Source organism: Monodon monoceros, unplaced genomic scaffold, assembly GCF_005190385.1.
Source record: "Monodon monoceros isolate NGI ecotype Baffin Bay Population unplaced genomic scaffold, NGI_Narwhal_1 Super_Scaffold_12, whole genome shotgun sequence".
In the NCBI taxonomy this organism is placed as follows: domain Eukaryota; kingdom Metazoa; phylum Chordata; class Mammalia; order Artiodactyla; family Monodontidae; genus Monodon; species Monodon monoceros.
Genome location: NW_021703768.1, coordinates 58338804 through 58357560, shown reverse-complemented (window position 1 = coordinate 58357560; position 18757 = coordinate 58338804). Strand labels below are relative to the sequence as shown.

The 18757-nt window shown below is 38.4% G+C and overlaps 1 protein-coding gene across 2 annotated transcripts in view; it reads right to left on the bottom strand.

Moving 5' to 3' along the window:
- The window catches only part of ARHGEF28 (Rho guanine nucleotide exchange factor 28), a 309995-nt gene that overhangs the window by 52790 nt on the left and 238448 nt on the right, over positions 1–18757 (bottom strand). For both annotated transcript variants that reach the window (XM_029216894.1, XM_029216896.1), the window contains 4 exons: positions 13128–13250; positions 11805–11922; positions 8416–8670; positions 6762–6838 (listed from right to left, as the gene is read on the bottom strand). In XM_029216894.1, coding sequence (XP_029072727.1) covers positions 6762–6838; positions 8416–8670; positions 11805–11922; positions 13128–13250 — 573 coding nt within the window. The remainder of the gene's footprint in view (positions 1–6761; positions 6839–8415; positions 8671–11804; positions 11923–13127; positions 13251–18757) is intronic.

Here is an 18757-nt window from a genome sequence, read left to right as displayed (position 1 = left end):
GAACAAACAAAGAGAGATGAACAATACAATAACTCAAATGAAAAATACACTAGAAGGAATCAGTAGGAGAATAACTGAGGCAGAAGAATGGATAAGTGACCTGGAAGACAGAAAGGAGGATTTCACTGCCGCGGAACAGCATAAAGAAAAAAGGAATGAAAAGAAATGAAGACAGCCTAAGGGACCTCTGGGACAACATTAAATGCAACAAAATTTGCATTATAGGGGTCCCAGAAGGAGAAGAGAGAGAGAAAGGACCTGAGAAAATATTTGAAGAGATTATAGTCGAAAACTTCCCTAACATGTGAAAGGAAATAGCCACCCAAGTCCAGAAAGTGCAGAGTCCCAGGCAGGATAAACCCAAGGAGAGACATGCCGAGACATATAGTAATCAAATTGACAAAAATTAAAAACAAAGAAAAATTATTGAAAGCAACAAGGGAAAAATGACAAAAAACATACAAGGGAACTCCCATAAGGTTAACAGCTGATTTCTTAGCAGAAACTCTACAAGCCAGAAGGGAGTGGCATGATATATTTAAAGTGATGAAAGGGAAGAAGCTACAACCAAGATTACACTACCAGGCAAGGATCTCATTCAGGTTCGACAGAGAAATCAAAAGCTTTACAGACAAGCAAAAGCTAAGAGAATTCAGCACCACCAAACCAGCTCTACAACAAATGCGAAGAGAACTTCTCTAAGTGGGAAAAACAAGAGAAGAAAAGGACATACAAAAACAAACCCACAACAATTAAGAAAATGGTAACAGGAACATACATATCGATAATTACCTTAAACGTGAATGGATTAAATGCTCAAACCAAAAGACACAGGCTCACTGAATGGATACAAAAATAAGACCCATATATATGCTGTCTACACTTCAGTGGGTCTGAAGACCCACTTCAGACCTAGGGACACATACAGACTGAAAGTGAGGGGATGGAAAAAGATATTCCATGCAAATGGAAATTAAAAGAAAGCTGGGTCAGCAAATACTCAATATCAGATAAAATAGACTTTAAAATAAAGAATGTTACAAGAGACAAGGAAGGACACTACGTAATGATCAAGGGATCAATCCAAGAAGAAGACATAACAATTATAAATATATATGCACCCAACATAGGAGCACCTCAATACATAAGGCAACTGCTAACAGCTATAAAAGAGGAAATCGACAGTAACACAGTAATAGTGGGGGACTTTAACACCTCACTTACACCAATGGACAGATCATCCAAACAGAAAATTAATAAGGAAACACAAGCTCTAAGTGACACAACAGACCAGATAGATTTAAATGATATTTATAGGACATTCCATGCAAAAACAGCAAACTACATTTTCTTCTCAAGTGCACATGGAACATTCTACAGGGTAGATCACATCTTGGGTCACAAATCAAGCCTCAGTAAATTTAAGAAAATTGAAATCATATCAAGCATCTTTTCTCATCACAATGCTATGAGGTTAGAAATCAATTACAGGGAAAAAACCCCATAAAAACCACAAACATACGGAGGCTAAACAATACATTACTAAATAACCAAGGGATCACTGAAGAAATCAAAGAGGAAATCAAAAAATACCTAGAGACAAATGACAATGAAAACATGATGATCCAAAATCTACGGGATGCAGCAAAAGCAGTTCTAAGAGGGAAGTTTATAGCAATACAAGCCTACCTCAAGAAACAAGAAACATCTCAAATAAACAATCTAACCTTACACCTAAAGGAACTAGAGAAAAAAGAACAAACAAAACCCAAAGTTAGTAGAAGGAAAGAAATCATAAAGATCAGAGCAGAAATAAATGAAATAGAAACAAAGAAAACAATAGCAAAGATCAATAAAACTAAAAGCTGGTTCTTTGACAAGATAAACAAAATTGATAAACCATTAGCCAGACTCATCAAGAAAAAGAGGGAGAGGACTCAAATCAATAAAATTAGAAATGAAAAAGGAGAAGTTACAGCAGACATCACAGAAATACAAAGCATCCTAAGAGACTACTACAAGTAACTCTATGCCAATAAAATGGACAACCTGGAAGAAATGGACAAATTCTTAGAAAGGTATAACCTTCCAAGACTGAACAGGAAGAAACAGAAAATATGAACAGACTAATCACAAGTAATGAAATTGAAACTGTGATTAAAAATCTTCCAACAAACAAAAGTCCAGGACCAGATGGCTTCACAAGTTAATTCTATCAAACATTTAGAGAAGAGCTAACATCCATCCTTCTCAAAGTCTTCCAAAAAATTGCAGAGGAAGGAACACGCCCAAACTCATTCTATGAGGCCTCCATCACCCCGATACCAAAACCAGACAAAGATACTACAAAAAAAGAAAATTACAAACCAATATCATGCATGAATATAGATACAAAAATCCTCAACAAAATACTAGCAAACAGAATCCAACAACACATTAAAAGGATCATACACCATGATCAAGTGGGATTTATCCCAGGGATGCAAGGATTCTTCAATATACACAAATCAATCAATGTGATACACCATATTAACAAACTGAAGAATAAAAACCATATGATCATCTCAATAGATGCAGAAAAAGCTTTTGACAAAATTCAACACCCATTTATGATAAAAACTCTCCAGAAAGTGGGCACAGAGGGAACCTACCTCAACATAATAAAGGCCATAATAAAGGCCACAGCAAACATCATTCTCAATGGTGAAAAACTGAAAGCATTTTCTCTAAGATCAGGAACAAGACAAGGATGTCCAACCTCGTCACTATTATTCAACACAGTTTTGGAAGTCCTAGCCACAGCAATCAGAGAAGAAAAAGAAATAAAAGGAATACAAATTGGAGAAGAAGTAAAGCTGTCACTGTTTGCAGATGACATGATACTATACATAGAGAATACATAGAGATGCCACCAGAAAACTACTAGAGCTAATCAATGAATTTGGTAAAGTTGCAGCGTACAAAATTAATGCACAGAAATCTCTTGCATTCCTATACACTAATGATGAAAAATCTGAAAGAGAAATTAAGGAAACACTCCCAATTACCACTGCAATAAAAAGAATAAAATACGTAGGAATAAACCTACCTAGGGAGACAAAAGATCTGTATGCAGAAAACTACAAGACACTGATGAAAGAAATTAAAGGTGATACAAACAGATGGAGAGATATACCATGTTCTTGGATTGGAAGAATCAACATTTTAAAAACGCCTATACTACCCAAAGCAATCTACAGATTCAATAAATCCCTATCAAATAACCAATGGCATTTTTTACAGAACTAGAACAAAAAATCTTAAAATTTGGATGGAGACACAAAAGACCCCAAATAGCCAAAGCAGTCTTGAGGGAAAAAAACAGAGCGAATCAGACTCCCTGACTTCAGACTATACTACAAAGCTACAGTAATGAAGACAATACAGTACTGGCACAAAAACAGAAATATACATCAATGAAACAGGATAGAAAGCCCAGAGATAAACCCACGCACCTATGGTCAACTATTCTATGACAAAGGAGGCAAGGATATACAATGGAGAAAAGACAGTCTCTTCAATAAGTGGTGCTAGGAAAACTGGACAGCTACATGTAAAAGAATGAAATTAAAACATTTCCTAACACCATACACAAAAATAAACTCAAAATGGATTACAGACCTAAATGTAAGACCGGATACTATAAAACTCTTAGAGGAAAACATAGGAAGAACACTCTTTGACCTAAATCACAGCAAGATCTTTTTTGATCTATCCCCTAGAGTAATGGAAATAAAAACAAAAATAAACAAATGGGACCTAATGAAACTTAAATGCTTTTGCAAAGCAAAGGAACTACAAACAAGGCAAAAAGACAACCCTCAGAATGGGAGAAAATATTTGCAAATGAATCAATGGACAAAGGATTAATCTCTAAAATATATGAACAGCTCATGCAGTTCAATATTAAAAAAACAAACAACCCAATCCAAAGATGGGCTGAAGACCTAAATAGACATTTCTCCAAAGAAGACATACAGATGGCCAAGAGGCACATGAAAAGCTGCTCAACATCACTAATTATTAAAGAAATACAAATCAAAACTACAAGGAGGTATCACTTCACACCAGTTAGAATGGGCATCATCAGAAAATCTACAAACAATAAATGCTGGAGAGGGTGTGGAGAAAAGGGAACCCTCTTGCACTGTTGGTGGGAATGTAAATTGATACAGCCACTATGGAGAACAGTACAGAGGTTCCTTAAAAAACTAAAAATAGAACTACCATATGACCCAGCAATCCCACTACTGGGCATATACCCTGAGAAAACCATAATTCAAAAAGACACATGCACCCCAATGTTCATTACAGCACTATTTACAATAGCCAGGTTATGGAAGCAACCTAAATGCCCGTTGACAGATGAATGGATAAAGAAGATGTGGTACATATATAAAATTATTTATAATTTATGGCTGAATATTACTCAGCCATAAAAAGGAATGAAATTGGGTCATTTGTAGAGATGTGGATGGATCTACAGACTGTCATACAGAGTGAAGTCAGAAAGAGTAAAACAAATATCGTATATTAACGCATATGTGTGGAACCTAGGAAAATGGTACAGATGAACCTGTTTGCAGGGCAGAAATAGAGACACAGATGTAGAGAACAAATGTATAGACACCAAGGGGGGGGAAGTGACAGTGGCGGGGGCAGGTGTGATGAATTGGGAGATTGGGATTGACATGTATACACTAATATGTATAAAATGGATAATTAATAAGAACCTGCTGTATACAAAAATAAATAAAATAAAATTCAAAAATTCAAAAAAAATGGTATAGAAGGCCACCCCCCCAAAAAAAAAAAGAGATCAGGTAAGAAGAACAGATTCATATTTCAGGTCATATTTTAAGTTGAGCATCACAACTTGATCTGAATCCATTTGCACATTGTCCTAGAAAACAAGATAGCTGTCTTTTTTTTTTAATTAATTAATTTATTTATTTATTTTTGGCTGTGTTGGGTCTTCGTTTCTGTGCGAGGGCTTTCTCTAGTTGTGGCGAGCGGGGGCCACTCTTCTTCACCGTGCGCAGGCCTCTCACTGTCGCGGCCTCTCTTGTTGCGGAGCACAGGCTCCAGATGCGCAGGCTCAGTAGTTGTGGCTCACGGGCCTAGTTGCTCCGTGGCATGTGGGATCTTCCCAGACCAGGGCTCGAACCCGTGTCCCCTGCATCGGCAGGGAGATTCTCAACCACTGCGCCACCAGGGAAGCCCGAGAGCTGTCTTTTTGCTGTGTCGAATTTTTGATCCATCAGCAGGTCACCTGGCCCATACCACCCAAGAAGCAGGATTTGCTTCTCTTTCCGGTCTTAGTTTTTGAAGAAACCTTTGTTTATAAAAATGTGGTGTGAATTTGTTTTCTCTTTCAGCATGGCCCTCACCATCCCACAGGGCAAACAAAATGTTCCCACCTTCCTGCTTATTTTCTCTGTGTTCCTTCAGAGCATCCAAGATAATAGCAGAGACAGGTTGTTGGACAAATCAGTAGGTTGTCATGAAATAGGCAATATATACAGTTCAAATGGATCAGGGCCATGGAACTAGTTTAAGGCCTCTTGTTATCCTCTGGTGTAGCTCTGTGAAATAATCTCTGACCTTTATACAACTTGGCATCACTGCGTTGATGAGAGGCAACGTGCTGAACAGGGTGAAGAAGCCTACTGGGCCAACCTGACAAGATGGAGAGGCAGCTGAGACACTGCTCCAGCCTCTTCCTCCCCAGAATCTATCACTGAGCAGGCATGCTTCTTTGTTTTCTCTGAACGGCATAACATAAACTTCCTTAAGCTCTGAATCTGCCAAAACCAGTTGGAACTGAGGATATCTGCTAATGGTACCCAAATATTCTATCAGTCAATGGATGATAAACACTAACATTGTAAAGAAGCACCGTTATACCGCCCACATTGGTACTGCATCTTAGATTCTTTCCTATAACAGGGCCTGATGCTCCATGATGCTGACAAGGGGTTGACTCATGACATCTTCCATCTTTAAGCGAGTCACTGTGGACAAGATGCTATATAAGAAATGCTATAAAATACTGGTTTTACTGCTAGTCTGAGTCTCACTTTGTGCTGGCAATGAGATAACAATAACACACTACAAAGGTAAGTTTTACATGAACAACCTTAGTATTAGTAGCCATTATGTGAGAATTAAGAAAGAACCGTCTTTACACTTTAGATACCAGGATGGTGTTCTCGTGTCTGGCAGAAGGAGCATCATAACAGTTATGAATGGAGTTGGCAACTGGTACAGCAGGCACTGTCCAATGGGGATAGAGAAAGTGAGGTGTCAGAAGTGACTTGTTATTCCCAGCATTAACATTTGAGGTGCTGGGGAGTCAGGACTGCAGGGGGAGGGGGTTTCTGGAGGAAAGACCAAGATAGCCAGACAGCAGAGGGTCCTCTTGTGGGGTTTAGCGCAGTGCCTATTCACCAACCAGTATCAAAGTACTTTAATATTTTCACAACTGGTTAAATTGCTGCATCAGCGGACTATCAGTCCTAGTTGTGATAAATCAATGCATATCATGCTTGGTAAACCCAATTGGATCCTTGCTACCGAACACTGTAATCGCTAATAATGGGACTATACCACAGGCATGATCTTGCCAATGACCATTTAATTTCACTAGGAATTTCAGGCATTTTTCAAGGAGATGTGGGATTAAACCAATGAAAACATTCATCACACGGCCATATACTTACAACAGCTGCAAAGATGTACTTCTGGTCTTTTTCTTGTAAAAAGAGCAGCACATCAGTTAGAAGCAGAGCTAGGATATCTTCAAAGGAAAAATATTACTAGTATTAATGAAGCAAGCCACGATTCAAATGCCTTTATTAAAATTCTAATTTCATGTTTAAATAATTTAAATAAACATACTAAAAATAAATACTAACTTTTAGTCTAACTATAAAACCTTTATTAAAATGCCTGTATTATGATAGCTAAAGATACATTTTATAGATAACTCAGTAAGTAAGCTGTGTTTAAGTGCACGCTTGCGTGTGTCACGGTTGGTACAGCTAAATCTCCAGCAAAATGTAATGTTGTAGCCTTCCAAATGGAAGAAAAATATTCAATAAAAAACAAGGTTCTAATAGAATGGAGCAAGCCCTTACCTTTACAGCAAAAAAGTGCTTAATTAAAAATGTTTATGGGCAGCTTCCGCCTTGAATTACTATATATACTAATCTGCTATTTTGTTCCATGTGGATCTGAGGGAAGTGTGAGGTCCTACACCTCCCTTACATGCTGTTCACAAGAACCCACCTTCACTATACCACTAACATTCTAACACAGAGTTACCCAGCTGTTCATTCCACAGAACAGATAAAGAGCAAATGACTTGGAGCAATAGGATCTACAGACTGCGGTTAATATTTTAGTTGTGGTTAATATTCTAAGTATGGTTCACGTTTAGTTGCAACACTGCAAGTTGCTGATCAATAAGTCCTTTGGTCATCTGTTGCAAGCACTACCAAAACTTGATAATCCTTCAGTGGGTAGCAACCTTGGAGTACCTGGAATTTAACCACCTCTTCCTCTCATTGCTTACCTAAGGAAGATACTAAGATATATCAGAAACAAGAAGGTTGGGCCAGTGGTGCTTAACCCTGACTGCAGACTCACCTGGGTGCTTTGAGCATCCCTATGCCTGGGCTTCACCCCCAGACCAATAAAATCAGAACCTCTGGGAGAAGACTTGAGCATCAGTAAAAATTTTAAACTCCAGAGGCCATTCTAGGGTTTTAAATCCAGTGGCCAGTGTTGACAAAGCCTCGGACACGGTGCTAGCTACAGAATGATTTCTTAAGGATCAGAATAAACTATTTTAGACTCTAACCAGATAAACAGGCAGGTTAATGCCTGATAGCAAACAGCACACCAATGTCCACGTGTATATTTATGCATTACTATGTATATTTATGCATTATATCATTCGGTCCCAAAGATGATGTTTAGAGCTCATTTTTCCCCTCAATGGTCTGAGCTCCTGGCTGGCTTGGCACACAACAGATTCTGAGTGTGTAGGCACATTTTCCAGGATAATATTTCCATGCCAACAATTAGCAGAATTCTCAGGTCCTTTGATTCAAACATCGCAAACTTGAAAACCCATGCAATACATAGGAAGCCTTTTGCTTGAGGCAGCAAACTTCCCCCTAAGGTTTGTAGCGTGGGCCACCTGTGCCTATGGAAGTTTTCATCTTGATCCTACAGGGATCTTTCCACTGACCTAGGGTTTGTGTGTGGGCCTGCATCGCTGAACCAGTTTTCTTTGGAAAATCTGTCCTCTGTTAAATGAATAATGTGTGTGAACAAGAGGGAGAAATTGGTCTGTTAGAGCCACGGTACCTTTGAAACGACCCGTAGCAGTTTTCCAATAAACAAGGCCATCGTATAACAGGGTCCTTTCTTTACTCATCAGTGCCTGTTTCCTAAACACGTGGCCATTTTTAAGCTTGGTATATGTTTTGTTTTCAATCTTATTTAGGATCTCAAGCCATTTTTGTTTTTTCTCATATTCGCTGACTTTTAAATCCACAGCTGCAATCATGTCTTTAATTAAGCAAAGAGCTTTGCATAAGTCTTTCTGTTCTTCAGTGTTTTCTGCATGGGAAAAAGAAAGAACAGACACCATGAAACAAGCCAGGGCGCTAATAAGGAAGACGTTTTTTCTTTAGTTTTAAGTAAAGTTAAATACATCATCCAAATAGCAAAAATCCCAGAGCAAAAATATTGGATTAACTTCAAATACTCTATCATCACTCAGCACCCCTCCTCCCCAAAAGGATGGTTGAACTGTGTCATGAAGAAGATTTACTTATCAGATACTTCAGCAGCAACACTGTGACAATATGATGTCTGAATTCTAGAGACTGGTCTGACCTTCCTTCCTAGGACAGTGAATGTGTCACATCCCAAGTTAGGCCTTTCTTCCACCTTCCCAGACACAGGTAATTAAGCAAACCCCACGCCTAGCTTCTTAGAACTTAACTGAGCTACAAGCCCAAGCTGGAGTCCTTTCCCAGAAGGGAGCTGCAGGGTGACTTGAATAGACCTCGGACTCATTTGCTTTCCTAGATCCCTCTCTCCCTAAAAAAATAACATTTAAAATTGTAACTTACAACTGCATTAACATAAAGATATTAATAATATATATTAAAACATTTTTTCAACCTAAAAAAATGGGACCAAGGCACTGTGCAGAGTAGGTAACTCAGCCACGCTCACGCCAACAGAGTAGACGATCATCGGATCCAGCTGTTACTCTGAAATACTGGCCAAATCTCTTATCTCTAGATTATCTTAAGAAAAACTTCTGGAGAAGTTTCTGCAACAGCCTCCTGGAGCTCTAGATGAAACCAAATTTAGCTATTTTCTATATCTGATTAAAAAAAACACGAATTGATGTTTACTGAGGTGAATGGAACTGAAAGGGAAAGTTTCAGGAGGTCAGAAAATGCTAGGAGAGGAGAAAGAAAAACAACAGAGAAAATAAAAGATTCTCTAAGAGCCTAGAGCAGCAGAAATAAACACACAGAAATAGCAGTGAAATGGAATAAGAACAAGTCCTCCAAAGGGTCTAAACTTTCCAGGCTCTAAATGCCTCAAATAGGTACATGAGGGCTTTGTGAGAAAACCAAGGAATAGATCGTGACGCCAATCATTAACAAGGAAGATTTTCTCATTGCCCATGAAAAGAATATACTTCATTTACTTCACTACTTTACTATACCTGCCACCCACCTAAGCAGCACTCCCCACCATGAAAAAAAAAAAAAAGATTCTTCTTTATAAAGAGCATATTTTAAATATAGGAAAGTTGAGTAGAGAAAATCAAAGTTGAATTACAAAGTGACTTAAAGTAAGGCCAAGAAAAGGTTCCGAGTCTTCTGACCTTCAGGAATAAATTATTGTCTTTTAACCGCTTGCAACTCAAAGTGCAGCAGCATTGGCCCCACCCGGGGGTCTTGTTAGAAATGCTTACCTTGGGTTCTACCCCAGACCTACTGAATCGGAGTCTGCATGTAAATGAGATCCCCAGGTGAGGGGTACTCCTAATGAAATTCTAAAAGCACTGCCATAAAGAGTCCCATGAACCAATGTTCCCAGCAACTAGAGAGGTTGGAGAAGTCTGACCTAACTAAGGAGGCAGTGTTCGTTCAGCCACTATGACGTCTACGCCTGCAGAGCCGTAAGTCCCACTTCTCATTTCTGACGCAGCAGGCAATCACTGTGACGCATCCTACCTGGAATCTGGCATGGGATGATTCTTGGAGGAGCACTAGCTGGCCTAACACAGTCTGACAGACGTTAGTCTTTGAGTATTGTATTAAACTTAAGAAAGAGAATATAACCATAATATAAACTAAAAGTCTTAATTTTGTTTTCATTCTTTAACTGAGAACAAAATTATGAGGCTTTTCTCTTTCTACTGTGCTTATATTTTATGTTAAATTATAGGAAGCGGGCTTCCCTGGTGGCGCAGTGGTTGAGAGTCCACCTGCTGATGCAGGGGGGGACATGGGTTCATGCCCCGGTCCAGGATGATCCCACATGCTGCAGAGCGGCTGGGCCCGTGAGCCATGGCCACTGAGCCTGCGCGTCCAGAGCCTGTGTTCCGCAACGGGAGAGGCCACAACAGTGAGAGGCCCGTGTACCGCAAAAAAAAAAAAAAAAAAATTATAGGAAGCAATACAAATGGGACATAAGGAATGGATGCTACCATTCCTGCCTGAACTTAGGTCCTAATGTAACTAAAAAAAAAAATGGAAAGACCAAATCATGTATTTCTATTCACCGAGACCCCTTCCAAAAAAGGATGTTAAAAGTTGACTTTTTAGAGTGGGAATTTAAGATCTCATTACCACTTTCATGATCTCCAAGTCAGTTGGTCATAATAAAGATAATAAAAACAGCTCCCACTTATCAAGCACCTTGTTTATACCAGGCTGTGTACTGGGCACTTTCTGAGACAATCTCACTTAATCCTCACAACAATTCCATAAGATAAAGACTAGTATTCTCATTTGGTAGTGGAGAGAACTGAGGCTCATTTCATTACCTTGCCCAACTAATGAGCGGCAGAGCCAAGTATCTGCAACGGCCATGCAAGTTCACGCAAGGCCAAACCAAAGCCCTTGTTAACAGAAGACGCTACCATCCTAATAATTTACTCACGATCAATAAGCTAGCTTGAGGAACAGGCACTTTTATCTGTCCATTCATTGCACTGTTATATTTATTTATTGATAACCTATTCTGCACTAGGTATTGAATCTAGACCCCTCAAGGAGCTTATAGGCCAGCCATGTGCATTAACAGGTTCTTAAAGGACATCCAGATGGTAGTCCTTGAACATGATGAATTGACAGGGTCAAAAATAGCTCCTTCATAAATCATTCTCAATCTAATAAATCACTGCTGGGAAGGTAATAGGAAGATGAAGAAGAGGTATTAAGGTCTGGATATGGGGAAAATACAGGTGGGAAGGGTAGGGTCAAAGTATGAGGAAGTCTACTTGCTTTGGGCTGCTTGGAGGAATTCAGACTATTGGCCAAGTCACATTATGAAAGATAACTTTTCAAAATGGATCCAAATCCTAAGGCTTCACAGTTTTTCCATAATGAAAAATCTTTATGAATCAGGCACCCACAAGCATCTATAGCTGTTTACAACACCTCAGCTATGTTTAAAACTAATGAAAGAGGCAAATATTTATCCCAGAAGTCATCACTCACCCTTTGTGTACTGCAATATCCTTTCCACCAAGACAGGGTATTTTGTGATGCGTTGAGTGACCAGCAGAATGCATTCTGGAATTCCTCGGCGTCGAGCCAAAAGATTACTATTTCGGAGCTTAAAAAATATGTATATATGTATATATTTTTAAATTTTAATATACACAAACACTACCTGTATTTTCTTTTTAGGTAGGAATTTAATAATACAAAGAACCTGCAACAGTATAATTCTATTCAGACATAACATGCTGCATCATTAATTAAAACTTGATACATTGTCATTAAATTGTATACTTTGAAATTAATTTCAATAACCCAACTCTCCAAGATTAAGAAGTTTCAAGTTACACTGATGTACTTAGAGTTAATTCCAAAAATGAGCAGGTTTTAAGACTTATAAGTGCTAAGATTCGTGAATAGCAGAAGTTTTGAAAAATACTCAGAAATCAAAGTCACATTTTGAACATGAGTTTGCAATTAACTGTTTGTTTTTCTAACAGGTTTTCTTCTACATTTGTTATTATTCATCATAGCATTTAAGTTCCCTCTAATCCGGGTAACTTTTTTCTAAATATCTCAAAGCCTTATTTTCAAGTTCTCAACACACACGTATGTTTAAAAAAAAAAAAAAGGAGGAGAATCCAGTAGCATGCTTAAAATGGTAGATAAAAAATTAGAATCTATGAAACTCTAAAGGACAAATTTCTTCAATAAGTAAGTAGGACACCAAAAAATTGGGATGGGAAGCATTCAATGTAAAGGCGATTTAAAAGACATAACCCCCCATGGATAATATATAAACCTTGGTCAGATCCTGATCCAATTTTATGAGCTAATGAGGGAAATTTGATTACTGGCCAGCTGTTTGAAGATATTAAAGAATTATTATGTATTTAAGTGGAATAATGCCACTGTAATTTTTAAAAGATATATTGTTCAGTGATACAAGTTATATATGAAATGATGTGCATCACAGACTTGCTTCAAATTAATCCAGTGGGGGTGGGGTAGGTTCTTTATTTTTACTGTGGTTCTTCTGATTTATAACTTGTCAGGGCATGAAAAGCTTCACAGGATATTACAAAGGTGCTCAGAAGTATGCAGAACATGGCTTCACAAATATAAATACAATAGTAAGTGATTTGGGAGAAATATTTTACTAACACAGAAAAAGAGGCTTTCTATCTTTGCCACAAACCTATCACTTCCTTCTTCCCTGAAAAACAGTACCTAGATGTGAAACTTGGTTAGATCACCTAAAAAACAAGTATGAACTTCATGCTGGCTTACCATCTTGTAACAGAGTTTTAAAATACTTGCCTTAATAAAATTCTGAAACTTTTTATTCTGCTGGAGTTCTTTAAAGAGGCTAACAGCCTCCTTGTGATGGCTACAGAATTCCCCATATATTTTCTTCATTTTATTTGCATTTTCTTCTGAAAACTGAGAAGAAAAACATTTCAATGATGGTTTATAAATTTAGTCAGTCCTAAACACTAAAAAGAACATGCAATTTTCATATATTTCAGTACATTCTTTGCAAATAAAGAATAAACATCCAGGAATTTCTGACCACAATCACTTCTCTTCCCCAGATACTTTTTAAATTAAAGTAAGAGGAAGTAGTCAAGAGGCAAGAGGAAGACATCAACCTAATGTGATTATATTATATTGAACTAACTCAACTATCAATAGCCCAGTGAAAAACATTTGATATCTTCTATTTTTGTGTGTTTATGCAACTTTATAATTTCAATTTATAGTTTTAATACTTTTATAGATTGAAGGGTATGGGGCACATTTGGGGATCCTCAGGAAGGTTGACATTTACATTGGGTAACTGATCATGTCCATGAACTCAGTCTTCGTTGGGAATTTAATTTTTGTCATCACAAATGGATCAACAGGCAGGTTATCATTAGCCAAGATGACAGAGAAAGATGAGTAACCAGAAGGCCAACTTATTAACTGATGGACAGAAGTAGAGATGTGGGCTGGATATTTCAATAACCTTGACCTGCAGAAAAATCTCTGTAGAAAAATCTACATGGGAACAACTTAGCATCATATGGTGGTATGGAGAGAATCAGCTGAATAATCTGATGCCAACGTTTCAGACTCTGGTGACACTATGTATACATGTGGGTGCTGAAGATCACTGTAACAGAAACCAGAACACACCTACACCTCCTTAGAAAGTACTTAAAATGTACATCCCTATCTCTGGTCTTTCCAACTTTGCTCACAGTTTTATCTATGCTTGAGGCCAATACATCTTACGAGATGATCCTTAAACCACCAACAATAATATATAGGTATAAATTTAACAAAACACACACAGGCCTTGTGTGCTGAAAACTACACAATGCTAATGAAAGAAATCAAATAAGATTTAAATAAATATACCATGTTCATAGATTGGAAGACTCAACATAGTAAAGATGTCAATTTCCCCCAAATTAATGTACAGGTTTAATGCAATTCTTATCAAATCTCAGCAAGTGTCTGTACATATAGACAAGATTATTCTAGAATTTATATCAAAAGGTAAAGAAACTAGGATAAAAACAATTTTGGAAAAGAAGAATAAAGTGAAAGAACTCAGTCTAGACAATTTCAAGATGTATTCTATAACTACTGTAATTATGACTATGGAAGGATACACATAGATCAATGGAACAAAATAGGAACCCAAAATGCCCAACAGTTTTTGACAGAAGGCAAAAGTAATTTATTGGAGGAAGGATAGCCCTTTCAACAAATGATATTGGAGCAGCTGAACATCCACAGGTCAAAAAATAATAATAATAACCTTGACCAAAGTCTCATATTTTATACAAAAAGTAACTCCAAATGGATCACAGACCTAAATATAAAACATAAAACTATAAAACTTTTAGAAAAAAAAAAAAAGGAGAAAATCTTTGGGATCTCAGGCTAGACAAAGAGGTCTTAGACTTGAAATCAAAAGCATGATCCTTAAAATATGAGGGAGTCCGGGAAAAACTTTGGCCTGCGTAAGAGGCAAGAGACCATTGTTTCAAGGTGTGCGAGGAGAGGGGATTCGTAGCACTGCCTAAACGAGCTTCAGAGACAGGCGCGAGCCGCGGCTATCAGCGTGGACACCAGAGACGGGCATGAGACGCTAAGGCTGCTGCTGCCGCCACCAAGAAGCCTGTGTGCGAGCACAGGTCACTACCCACACCTCCCTTCCTGGGAGCCTGTGCAGCCCGCCACTGCCAGGGTCCCGTGATCCAGGGACAACTTCCCTGGGAGAACACACGGTGCACCTGAGGTTGTTGCAACATCACGCTGACCTCTGCTGCTGCAGGCTCGCCCCGCATTCCGTACTCCTCCCTCCCCCCGGCCTGAGTGAGTCAAGGCTCCCGAATCAGCTGCTCCTTTAATTCCCTCCTGTCTGGGCAAAGAACAGACGCCAGAGGGCGACCTACACGCAGAGGAGGGGCCAAATCCGAAGCTGAACCCAGGGAGCCGTGCGAACAAAGGGAAATCTCTCCCAGCAGCCTCAGGAGCAGCGGATTAAATCTCCACAATCAACTGGATGTACCCTGCATCTGTGGAATACCTGAAGAGACAACGAATCATCCCAAATTGAGGAGGTGGACTTTGGGAGCAACTGTAGACATGGGGTTTGCTGTATGGGACTGACTAGATTCTGATTTTTATGTTTACCTTAGTATAGTTTTTAGTGCTTGTTATCATTGGTGGGTTTGTTTATTGGTTTGGTTGCTCTGTTCTTTTTTTTAAATTACTTTTTAAATTTTTTTATTTTAATAACTTTTTTTTTCTTTCTTGCTTGCTTTTTTTCCTCCCTTTTCTTCTGAACCGTGTGGCTGACAGGGTCTTCGTGCTCTGGCTGGATGTCAGGCCTGAGCATCTGAGGTGGGAGAGCTGAGTTCAGGACACTGGACCACCAGAGACCTCCCAGCCCCACGTAATATCAATCGGCGAGAGATCTCCCAGAGATCTCGATCTCAATGCTAAGACCCAGCTCCACTCAACGACCAGCAAGCTCCAGTGCTGGACACCCCATGCCAAACAACTAGTAAGACAGGAACACAACCCCACCCATTAGCAGAGAGGCTGCCTAAAATCATAATAAGGTCACAGACACCCCAAAACACACCACCAGATACGGTCCTGTCCACCAGAAAGACAAGATCCAGCCTCACCCACCAGAACACAGGCACCAGTCCCCTCCACCAGGAAGCCTACACAACCCACTGAACCAACCTTACCCACTGGGGGCAGACACCAAAAACAATAGGAACTACGAAACTGCAGCCTGCAAAAATGAGACCCCCACAAAGAAAGTTAAGCAAAATGAGAAGACAGAGAAATACACAGCAGATGAAGGAGCAAAGTAAAACCTCACCAGACCAAACAAATGAAGAGGAAATAGGCAGTCTACCTGAAAAAGAATTCAGAGTAATGATAGTAAAGATGATCCAAAATCTTGGAAATAGAATGGAGAAAATACAAGAAATGCTTAACAAGGGCCTAGAAGAACTAGAGAGCAAACAAACAATGATGAATAACACAATAAATGAAATTAAAAATTCTCTGGAAGGAATCAATAGCAGAATAACTGAGGCAGAAGAACGGATAAGTGACCTGGAAGCTAAAATAGTGGAAATAACTACCGCACAGCAGAATAAAGAAAAAAGAATGAAAAGAACTGAGGACAGTCTCAGAGACCTCTGGGACAACATCAAATGCACCAACATTTGAATTAGAGGGGTCCCAGAAGAAGAAGAGAAAAAGAAAGGGACTGAGAAAATATTTCAAGAGATTATAGTTGAAAATTTCCCTAACATGGGAAAGGAAATAGTCAATCAAGTCCAGGAAGCACAGAGAGTCCCATACAGGATAAATCCAAGGAGAAACACCTTGAGACACATATTAATCAAACTATCAAAAATTAAACACAAAGAAAAAAATATTAAAAGCAGCAAGGGAAAAGCAACAAATAACATACAAGGGAACCCCCATAAGGTTAATAGCTGATCTTTCAGCAGAAACTCTGCAGGCCAGAAGGGAGTGGCAGGACATATTAAAAGTGATTAAAGGGAAAAACCTACAACCAAGATTACCCAGCAAGGATCTCATTCAGATTCGACGGGGAAATTAAAACCTTTACAGACAAGCAAAAGCTAAGAGAAATCAGCACCACCAAACCAGCTTTACAATAAATGCTAAAGGAACTTCTCTAGGCAGGAAACACAAGGGAAGAAAAAGACCTACAATAACAAACCCAAAACAATTAAGAAAATGGTAATAGGAACATACATATCGATAACTACGTTAAATGTAAATGGATTAAATGCCCCAACCAAAAGACATAGACTGGCTGAATGGATACAAAAACAAGACCCATATATATGCTGTCTACAAGAGACCCACTTCAGACCTAGGGACACATACAGACTGAACGTGAGGGGATGGAAAAAGATATTCCATGCAAATAGAAATCAAAAGAAGGCTGAAGTAGCAATTTTCATATCAGACAAAATATACTTTAAAATAAAGACTATTACAAGAGTCAAAAAAGGACACTACATAATGATCAAGGGATCCATCCAAGACGAAGATATAACAATTTTAAATACTTATGCACCCACCATAGGAGCACCTCAATACATAAGGCAAATGCTAAAAGCCAAAAAAGGGAAAATTGACAGTAACACAGTCATAATAGGGAACTTTAACACCCCACTTTCACCAACGGACAGATCATCCAAAATGAAAATAAATAAGGAAACAGAAGCTTTAAATGACACATTAAACAAGATGGACATATTCATATTTAAGGACATTCCATCCAAAAACAACAGAATACACTTTCTTCTCAAGTGCTCATGGAACATTCTCCAGGATAGATCATATCTTGGGTCACAAATCAAGCCTTGGTAAATTTAAGAAAATTGAAATCGTATCAAGTATCTTTTCTGACCACAACGCTATGAGACTAGATATCAATTACAGGAAAAAAACCGTAAAAAATACAAACACATGGAGGCTAAACAATACACTACTTAATAACCGAGAGATCACTGAAGAAATCAAAGAGGAAATCAAAAAGTACCTAGAAACAAATGACAATGAAAACACGACAACCCAGAATCTATAGGATGCAGCAAAAGCAGTTCTAAGAGGGAAGTTTATAGCAATACAATCCTACTTCAAGAAACAAGAAACATCTCAAATAAACAACCTAACCTTACACCTAAAGCAATTAGAGAAAGAACAAAAAAAAAACCCCAAAATTGGCAGAAGGAAAGAAATCATAAAAATCAGATCAGAAATAAATGAAAAAGAAATGAAGGAAACAATAGCAAAGATCAATAAGAGTAAAAGCTGGTTCTTTGAGAGGATAAACAAAATTGATAAACCATTAGCCAGACTCATCAAGAAAAAAAGGGAAAAGACTTATATCAACAGAATTAGAAATGAAAAGGGAGAAGTAACAACGGACACTGCAGAAATACGAAAGATCATGAGAGATTACTACAAGCCACTAAATGCCAATAAAATGGACAACTTGGAAGTACTGGACAAATTCTTAGAAAAGCACAACCTTCTGAGACTGAACCAGGAAGAAATAGAAGATATAAACAGTCCAATCACAAGCACTGAAATTGAAACTGTGATTAAAAATCTTCCAACAAACAAAAGCCCAGGACCAGATGGCTTCCCAGGCGAATTCTATCAAACATTTAGAGAAGAGCTAACGCCTATCCTTCTCAAACTCTTCCAAAATATAGCAGAGGGAGGAACGCTCCCAAACTCATTCTATGAGGCCTCCATCACCCTGATACCAAAACCAAAGCTGTCACAAAGAAAGAAAACTACAGGCCAATATCACTGATGAACACAGATGCAAAAATCCTCAACAAAATACTAGCAAACAGAATCCAGCAGCACATTAA